The 10,235-nt window shown below is 35.4% G+C and overlaps 1 protein-coding gene across 2 annotated transcripts in view; it reads left to right on the top strand.

The window, feature by feature from the left end:
• The window catches only part of LOC107699879 (rho GTPase-activating protein 17-like), a 14,321-nt gene extending 7,468 nt beyond the window's left edge, over positions 1 to 6,853 (top strand). The window contains exons 12-18 of one of the 2 annotated variants that reach the window (XM_016501302.1): positions 739 to 852; positions 935 to 1,026; positions 1,122 to 1,278; positions 1,630 to 1,893; positions 3,562 to 3,689; positions 4,011 to 4,544; positions 6,309 to 6,853. In XM_016501302.1, the coding sequence (XP_016356788.1) occupies positions 739 to 852; positions 935 to 1,026; positions 1,122 to 1,278; positions 1,630 to 1,893; positions 3,562 to 3,689; positions 4,011 to 4,544; positions 6,309 to 6,424 (1,405 nt within the window). In that variant the 3' untranslated portion in view covers positions 6,425 to 6,853. The remainder of the gene's footprint in view (positions 1 to 738; positions 853 to 934; positions 1,027 to 1,121; positions 1,279 to 1,629; positions 1,894 to 3,561; positions 3,690 to 4,010; positions 4,545 to 6,308) is intronic. The other variant, XM_016501303.1, reaches the window with a different exon arrangement.
• The last annotated feature ends 3,382 nt before the right edge of the window (positions 6,854 to 10,235 follow it).

The raw sequence follows: 10,235 nt of genomic DNA, 5'->3' as shown, positions 1-10,235 counted from the left end.
TCTTTTTATATATATATATATATATATATATATATTTTTTTTTTATTTTTTTTTTTTTCCTTCAAAAATCTTATAAGTATGTTATTCATCCTTTAAATTTATTATTTTCACCAATTTGATTTTTTTTTTAAATCTAATTTTAAGCATAAACCTCACCTAATGCAATTTTTCTTATCAATTTATTTGGTAACACTTTACAATAAGGTGTCATTTGTTAACATTAGTTAATGTATTAAGTAACATGAACTAACAATGAACAATACATTTGTTAAAGTATTTATTCATCTTTGTTTATGTTAGTTAATGAAAATACAGTTATTCATTGTTTGTTCATGTTAGTTTACAGTGCATTAACTAATGTTAACAAATACAAGTTTTGATTTTAATAATGTATTAGTAAATGTTGAAATTAACATTAACTAAGATTAATAAATGCTGTAGAAGTATTGTTCATGCTTAGTTCATGTTAACTAATACAGTTAATACTGTTAACTAATGAACCTTATTGTAAAGTGTTACCATTTATTTTAAGGATGTTCAGAAAAAAAAGATAAATTAATTTAATTCTGCAGTATAAAAACAATAATTTTCTGACATCAGTAGATCACTGAAAGAACTTGTTTATACATCAGGTTTGTACATCAGGACTAGGACTACAGTAAAAAAGCAGTTTTAGATGGTGTCTAAAAATATTGTTTCTGAATTGCTGCCTTCTGATTTTTTTTCTCTGTTTTACAGATACCTTATTAAGTTCCTTGCTAAGCTTGCACAGGAAAGTGACGTTAACAAGATGACCCCCAGCAACATTGCCATCGTCCTTGGACCCAATCTACTGTGGGCCAAAACCGAGGGGTCAGAATATTTTGCAGTATCCAGCAAACAAGTTAAAATATTTAATTGTGCCTTGTTTAAACTCTTTTCTCTTTATCTACAGGAGCCTAGCAGAAATGGCTGCTGCAACCTCTGTGCATGTTGTTACTATAATTGAACCCATAATTCAGCATGCAGATTGGTTTTTCCCTGAGGGTATGGGCCATAAAGCTTTAAATAGATAGTATTTGCCAATGAAAAAAGGATTGCTGTCATTTTTAAGATTAACCTGTTTCTTGTTATTCCTTCAGATGTGGATTTTAATGTATCCGGCATGTTTTCTATGCCTGCACCCCTGCCAAACAACGTCAACCACCTGACCCCACCAGATTATGACTCGGGCACCATAGAAAGGAAGAGACCTGGCAGCATGGTGGGCCCAGATGGTGAATTGCCCCGGAGAGAAAGGTAATCTTTACACAAAATCTCACTTAACAGTTTGATTTCTTTAATCAATCAAACTAGTGATGTCCTCTTGCTTCACAAAGATCTACAATAAAGTGGATTTAGAATGCAGTTTAATTGATCAATTCACTTTAATTGAGCAATTAAAATAGCGGATCATATTACACTCACAATTAACCTCTCCTGTGTTGCCGTTCTACTGATAAATCTCTTGCTTTTCCCTCTTGACCCTCCAATGTGTGTGGTCTAAGTGGGATTTCTACCAATGCAGATTACCCTCTTGGTTTCTGTGGTGTCGCTCTCTTGGGAACTTATTAGCACTAGTGGTGTCTCTGCTGTCTCCTCTTTCTGTAGCTCTGCTAATAAATTAATGGACCACAATCCTCGTAGAGGCAATACTGTACCTAGAAAGCAGCACGCTTCGCCTGCCTTCCAGCCCCCACTGCCCCCTGTGGAGGCTGCCGGTAATGCTGGGGGTCAGCCTATGGCTGAACTCCTGCTCCAGCAGCCTGCGCAGGTGGGCCTGGGCTTAGAGAGCTGTCAGCCCGGGCTGGCGCTGGGGATGGCCGCCCTGGCAGCAGCACAGCAGCTTCTAGCTCAGCATACTGAGGAGATCAGGTAAGACTCCTGCAACGTTCCGGGTCATGCCGCACCAGTGCAGTGCATGAGTGAATCAGCCCTGCATGCACATGGAATAGCTGTGGAGGGACAAAACGGATCTTTCAACTCCCTTTTTTCCAGTGATTTACATTGATGTGATCTATAACAACCCAAAATTAAATTAGTTTTACTAATATGGCTGTTCAGCAACAGATGGCAAATCGCAATGATTGATAAATTTATTCTGTGAGTGAAGGGGAGTCTAACAATATAAAGAGAAGTATTTGACTGGTCATGCTCCTGCTCCATCACAACAAAATAGCTTTTATTGGCTTTCATTGAAAGATAAAATGTGCAAAATCAGCTTTTCACTGGGATAGTACCCTCAAAGGTGGACCTTTGGTTCTTATCTTTTTCTAAGATATTCCTTTTTATCACACGTACATTTAAAGAATCTTTTATAGAATTGTATGTACAGAATCTTGTGTTTTTTGTATAAGTTGAATTTTATTAAAAAATATATATATATATATTGTATTTATTATATTGTTGGCTCTTTAATCTTCATCTGCCATGTAATAGCCAGTGAAGCTGATATGGCAATGAATTTAAATGCCTTAAAGTACCTTAAGGGTCCATATTAGTAATTAGACGACACTTTTTGACACCTTGGGTACCCTTAAGGGCCGTGGTTCTCAACCAGGGTGCTGGGGCACACTAGAGGGCTTCACAATACACATTGTTTCAAATCAGCTTTAGCAAAGGCAAGGCAAGGCAAGTTTATTTATATGGCACATTTCATACACAGTGGTAATACAAAGTGCAGAAAAATACAAAAAAAAAATTATTTAACAAAAAATATATTGCAATGGAAGAAAGGAGTAAATTAGTTCAAATGCTTTATTAATTTAAGCTTTACAGAAAATCATGATTTTAGTGTTTGTAATATTTTAATATCTTCAGGCTTTATAGTTGCATTTAGCCAATTAGAGCTGGGCAATAATATAGTTTAACATTTTGCAACAATACAAGCAATCAAGTAGTTGAGATATAGTATATATTGCCCTACGCAAGTATACTGTGTATGCGGATAAAGTAGGATATACTTATTTATTCAAATTTATATGAAGAGCTGGTCGATAATATAGTTACATTTTGCAACAACAACAAAAAATAAGGCAATTGAGATTTGCTATATAGTACATATTGCGTTTTACGTGGGTGTACTACATGTATGCACTGCAGATAAAGATGGATGTAATACATATATATTTAAAAAATATGGGGGGAGGGGCTTTGAATATCGAAAACATTTTTTTAAATATCCTTGTTTGGATAATGGAGATACTTGAAGTCAAAATGGTTGAGAACCACTGCTTTAGGTGTAGATATGGTACATATGTCTACCTACTGCCCCATTGACAAGCTTAAGCTTAATTTTTTTCTGAAATGCAAACAATTTTTTTTTTTCATTCATTTTTATGTTAAGAAAAAATCTTTTTTATTTTTTTTTATAAAGGAAAAAATGCTGAGTTTAGCTTTAACCATTTCAAACATAATATTAAACTATTCCATCACAAAAAGGCTTAAGTTTGTATTTGTGGAGTTTGCATGTTGCGGAATGTGAAATAAATATTATTTAATAAATATTACTGATTTATATTTTTTACTCCATTTGCTTAACAGTTCAAAGACCCGAGACCCTGCGTCCACTCCTCCAGCTCAGAGAAATGGCACTGGAGGATCAGGACAGCTGAGTGTGGGGACCCCTGTGGCTGGATCTACAGGACCCAGTCCTCACATGGCACACAGAGGTCAGTAGACTTACCTCAGAAGTCTTACACCAGGGGTGCCCAGTCCTGTTCCTGGAGGTCCTGCAAAGTTCAGCGCCAACCCTAATCAAACACAACTGAACCAGCTAGTTAAGATCTTCAGGAGCACTTGATAATTAGACAGGTGTGTTGGATCAAGGTTGGACCTGAACTCGGCATCCATCTTATTCCGTTTCATATTTCTGACGTATTCCAAGTGCTCGCGGTACTTCTGACACAAAGGACAAATGGATTTTCAGCATCTAGTGTAAACAGCTCAGAACATCAGAAAGAGCTTGTTTTAAATTCTTTTTTTATTTATAGGTTCTAAGAAGCCGGCCCCAGCTCCTCCTAAACCAGCCAACCCTCCACCAGGCCAACCAGCCAATCAGTCAGTACAGCAAGCCTCTTCAGGCACCCCTCAGTCCCTCAGCCCCTCTCCTAGACCGCTTTCTAGTTACTCTCCAACCAATCTGAGCCCCATACAACCACAAGCTCAAACCAACATAACCCCTCGTCGCCACTCGAGCAACCAGCCCCCTATTCAGGCACCCAACCATCCGCCCCCGCAGCCTCCCACGCAGGCCACGCCCCCTCCCCAACCCAGTGCTCCAGCTGACCTCGGAGAAGACCCCTCCCCTCCCAGCACTCCCACTCCACCGAGCACCCCTCCGCCCACAGCAGTGTTTCATGACAGTCCCAGTCCCACCGCTCCCCCGGTGTTCCAGTCAGGATCGCTTCCTCGCCCGAGGCCTGTGCCTAAACCACGTAACAGACCTACTGTTCCCCCTCCGCCACAGCCTCCAGCCACAGGAAGCGACAGCAATGGAATTTGCAGTGCTGCCTTCAAAACAATGGGTGAAGCTCTTTTATTTCCGTCACTCTAAGCTTGTGTTTTTTCTGTGAGTTGCATAAGGTTTCAGGGCACATGAAGACTGTGTCTGAAAGTTGAATAGAATATCGATGTAGGAAGGCAACAAGCTACATATGAAATGTAGTCATTAAAAAAAGTGGATTCAATTGTAATACCAATATTTTTTTAAATAGTTTAATACATGGCTATAGTTTATAAAGACATGACTTCACTACTAAATACTACACAGAGATGCACTGTCACTGAGAGCAGGATGCATTTATTCATACAAAGTTTACTAACAATATGAGTTAATGTTTAACTCACTAACATTTTAGAATTGCATTTAACAACTAACAACCTTGCTCTGAAAACTGTGGCTGTCCCAGTGTCATGAGAGCATTTTGGTACATGTCAGTAGAGATTGACTGATAATCGATATTTACAATATTTACCCTTTTTTACTTGTGTTTTTAAAATTGTTTTATTGTGTAGCTATTGGTCTACGATGTAAACTAATAAGTGCTACATGATGGGGTTTAAACAAAAATAGCACCCAAAATTAATACACTGCTATAACTTATTAAAAATTGTTTGTGTTAATAATATTACATAATTCCACCATTTGTGTTTGAGTGAGATATGTTGCAGATATCCTTGATGTGCAGCATTGTAGTGGAAGTAGGGATGCAAACTTGTCACTGTTTGGCAAAAAATGCCAGTTTGAATGTAATAAAGACCATATAAATATTAGTATTGTAATTCTATTGTTGTTCTGTAAAATAAAATTTATGTTGTTATTATTATTATTAAATACTATACAATTTTATTTTACAGCACAGTAGTATTATTACTATAGTAATAGTTCTTTATTGGTTAAATTGTTATAATTTAATAATAAAATATTATTATTTATTTATTCATTTATTTATTATTATTATTGAATAGTCATTGAACAGGTTCTATTCAAAAATGAACTGTTAAAAGAAAACTATATAGTATCTAGGGTGAGTTGTTCCCTTATATCCTCATTTTAAAGCTAATCCATGAATTTTCGAATTTACTGTTTTACAAGAAAGGCAGAAAAAAATTGTAAAGCACTTAATTTATTTATTTTATTCAGATGCCCAATTACAGTCAATAAATACAGTCTAATAAATTTATTAGACCACCTGTCATAATAAAAACAAATATTTTAGGAATCTGTCAAAAACTTGTTTAAAACTAAAAATTGTATTGTTATTTTATTAGGCAAATAACAAACTGAAACAACTAAATAGTCTTTATTTGCACATAATAACCAAAAGACTTAATATTTTGTATGGCTTCCTTTGGCCTTGATAACATCTTGCATTCTTGCTGTTGTTATTGACTGTAATTGGGCATCTGAATAAAAAAAAAATTTATAAAGTGTTTTACTATTTTTTTCTGCCTTTCTTGTAAAACAGTAAATTCGAAAATTCAATGATAACAACAATAATTATATTTTAGCATTAGAAACACTACTGTGACTAAAGAGCTTACACATACTGATGGATTAACCATTATAGAAACATAAAAAATGAGTTTGCTAATCACTAATACTGTTAGTTTAGGGCAGCTGTGGCACAATCCTTACACTGGGTGGTGGTCTAATAAATTAGTTAAGCACTGTATATGTAAAACATCAGTTAATCTAAGTGCTTATCTCAAAAAAGCTTAATTTTGGATTTGATTATTAACAATCCATTAGTCTGCATGGTCTGACTTCCTAATCTTGTGTCTTACAGATTCGGGGATGACATTTAAACCACTGGGTCGAGCTCTTGTTCCTGATATCACCGTTGAGAAGCCTGTTACCCAACTCAAGGACATAGACCTTGACACAGAGAGCACCGTCCTGTAAAAATGGCCTTGACCCCAAACACCCTTTCCCTTGACCAAAGGTTTGCTAAAGGGCTGCTCTTCTCACCATTACCAAAGTGTTCATCATCTTGGCTGTACTTCTCGAATACCCTACGCTTAAGACAATCAACAATCCCAGTGGCACCAGGGAAACAGATGCCCCGAGATGTTGGACGTTTATTTAAACATGCCTTTTCATTGTGATGGCAGCAAAAAAAAATGACCTGTATTGCATGAGGAACTGGGTTGAGAAACAAGAAACTAATTTGTTTGTTACGAGGTACTTGGAGGTGAGTCTTAAGTGGCCTTGGCTAAACAAAGCAATTACTCAATTTAAAAGGTGGAAGATGCTTAAAAAAAGAAAAGAAAGAAAAACTGTGGCTTTATGTATAAGCTTGTGACTGCAGGTCTCCAGTCAGCTAATACAATACAAATACAGTACATTCCTTTTTTTCATTTGCAAGCCTTACTTTCCCAGTTTGGAAACGAGTTACATGCAATTCATTGGTTGAAGGTATGCGAATGTCAAATGATTCGTTTTCTGCCTTTCACAGCTAATAATTTCAGAATTTTGGGGCATTAATATGACTGGACCTAAACATATGTGGTAGAGCACTACTCAGCTATGTGTAAAAGTAATCCTGATTGGTTCATATGTGAAAGAGGTCATTTGTTATTGGACATTTGATTGCGAAAATTAGAAGTAAAGTGTTCAGCTGTCAGTTTATGTAATGGAAAAGGTCAAAATATGTGCTTTAGTGATATTCTGGTATGGAAACTTTATGCTATGGCTTTGTTTGTATGTTTCCAGGCCTTGACAATGATAGCTTTGTATTTCCCTCCTTTTACTCCTGATATGGTACCAAAGTGGGGAAAAATGTGCCACTTGGACGTTAGTCTTGCTGTATAATAGCTAAGAGGAGACATAATTGCTTACATTTTTCCCTCCTTGTCTCGTATTCTATAAACTCTAGATCATAATTATCTATTAAAACCACCCAAAGTTGTTTTGTTGATATTCCAAATGAACCATTTGACCAAATTACAAGAATGAACAGCTTGCCGAACAGTTACATGGTGACACTGCTTCATGCTCTTTTTCAAAAACAACATTTGGAACCTGATTCTGATCGATGTGGGAGAGAAAAATGTAGGCGTTCATGCTCAGTTAACTTTTCTTTATACATTTTCCTTGCCTTTACCATGCTGCCTTACCTAAGTACACTTGCAAGAGCTTGGAGCTCTCCAAGGTTTGGAGAGTACACTGACTTCACACTTATGAAACGAAAAGTTGATGGTGCATTTGAAGTTCAGAGCATTCACATCAGAAGACTACATCTTTATTGAATTTGGAAAAAGACAAAAAAAAATGCTTTGTATTACTGATTTAAAGTGAAATAAAAAAGTGAAACAAGAACCGGTGTTTCAACAGTTCATTGTGTAGTTGTTGACTTCTCAAATTTAGTTTAGTTATGTATGTTTATTTAGTTTTGGATTTATAGGGAGCACAAAAAAAAATTATTACACCATTTGAAGTTAACTGTGACCACCTACACTATAAATGAGCACCACCAATGCCTCTAATTAGAGTCCATTAATGGTTTTTATACAGACTTGAATGGATATGTGGAGAGAAGGTGACAATGAGCTGAGAATGACTGTATTTCTCCAGCTGAACTAACACCTCACACTTGCTGTGTATGCCATCATTCAGTTGACTAAAATGTTGTATGCTCATTAATTCAACAACTTATTCTAGTCTTTTTACACACTGTGTAAGCTTTCATTGTGGGAAATTACATTTGGCAAAATATTGTCTTCTCTACTCCTATACAGCCTGCAGGGGACCAACTGACTGTTCATTATTTTGCTTATTACATACTTACAAAATAATAATTTTTATTTTATATGTAAAGAAAGAAACCATGTGATAAACAAGTGGCACAGCTTTGGGGAATCAATTAGGACACTAGTCAATTATTATTAGATTTAAAAACATTTGACTACAGAATAATCACAATGGACCAACCAGAATCGAGATTTACAGATATGACTAATACTTACTCATGCATTAATTTTGGTCAGTTGTGTTTGGATTTTCTCCTCATTCTGATCATTCAGCACCTTGGTATAAAGGACTGATATAAACCTCATTGATATAAACCTCACTGATATAAATTTCATTCTAAAATTTAATTTATTTATGAAGAGAGGATTTAGCCTTATACTGTGCTTTTTTTGTCTCAGTAAATGACTTTTTGTGTGTTTATGTGTAATTAGATGGTTTAAGGTTCTTGATGAAGATGCAGGCAGGGGTTTATAATTAGTCATTTTCATGTAGGCCTATCCTCTTACTCTGTATACACGTATCTAAGATCTTTGGTATTTGAAGTATTTATAGTGTTGCCTGGTATCGAGAACATTATGATGACGTTAGTGGAGTGCCTTGAAAAAAAGATTTTGTATAATTGTGAAAATATAAATGCAAAAAAGAAATCACTTTCACTTTACAAACTGACATGATTAGATACAGTTGAAGATACAGATTTAATAGAAAACTGTTGTTAAATGTGACAAAGTAACAATAAATAAATAGTCTATAACTCTTTAGCCTATTGCCATGAAAAAAAAACAGCTTTATTAAGCTACTATTTTTCAAAAGTATACTCATTTCTTTGTGTACAACTTGTTAATGAGGACAAAATTACAGCTGCTGCATTGATGGAGCGTGGGTCTTAAAGACCTCCATAAATGGATACAGTTTCAGTACAAAATAATTCCACAGAGATGAATTTCCGCAAAAGCGTATTTATTCAGGCAAAACAATTTAGACATCTGATTAAAACGCAGCAATATGTGGCCTGTCGATATTGAAGCCGGTATAGAACTGCTCAGGAAAACACTAGGCTAGTCACACCAACAGTTTGTACACAAATTAATTTACAACTAATTAATTTGGTAAAACAAATTCAATATAACAAATCGATACAGAAACAATCAAAACAGGAATACATTACATAAATAGAAATACTCTGCTACATGCAAATTGTAGGTTTTCTCCGACGAACAATTTATAGAAAGAATGGAGGTTCTGACAAGGAACTAAGAAAAATACACATAAATGACACAAAAACAGGCAATAAGGAAGATCATGCATTTGTTCAAGAAGAAATGCATTATTGTTATCTTAAACAATAGTACCTAAAAAAGTCAGACAAGCTACATACTCGTTTTAAAAGAACTCAGATGATATGTGTACCCCCCTCTGCCGTTTAATAAAGTGAAGCTTTTGCATTTTCTTTTCATAGTTGAAAACCAATTTCATGATGTAAAACCTACCACAGATTCTCATGCGGGATGAAACCACCGATCAATTATAGGCTACAACTAATATTGCAATAAAATACAAATGATCACTGATTTGGAAAATAGTTTTGTCCTCACTTATGAAGGATGCACTCTTGTTCTGCTATAGTATCGGCGTATCACAATGGAGTACAACAATAAAACACTAATACTGTGAAGAATTTAAAACTCATTTGAAACTGTGTGTGTGTGTGTGTGTGTGTGTGTGTGTGTTAAAACACATTTGGCTTGAGGATGAGTAAGTTCATCATGAAAACATTCATTCACCTCGGTTTCCAAAATATACCATCAAAAACACCATCAATCCTCTCCACCTGAAGTGCTCATGTTCCTGTTACATTCTCTAGCAGCTGGAAATCTCAAAACAAAATTATTAATTAGATTATATTAATATACTTTCTTGACAAACACGCTGAAGTTCAGTATAAAATAGATATATATTTATT

Source organism: Sinocyclocheilus anshuiensis, unplaced genomic scaffold, assembly GCF_001515605.1.
Source record: "Sinocyclocheilus anshuiensis isolate Anshui unplaced genomic scaffold, SAMN03320099.WGS_v1.1 scaffold1280, whole genome shotgun sequence".
In the NCBI taxonomy this organism is placed as follows: Eukaryota; Metazoa; Chordata; class Actinopteri; order Cypriniformes; family Cyprinidae; genus Sinocyclocheilus; species Sinocyclocheilus anshuiensis.
This window is presented reverse-complemented; position numbering and strand designations above follow the sequence as displayed.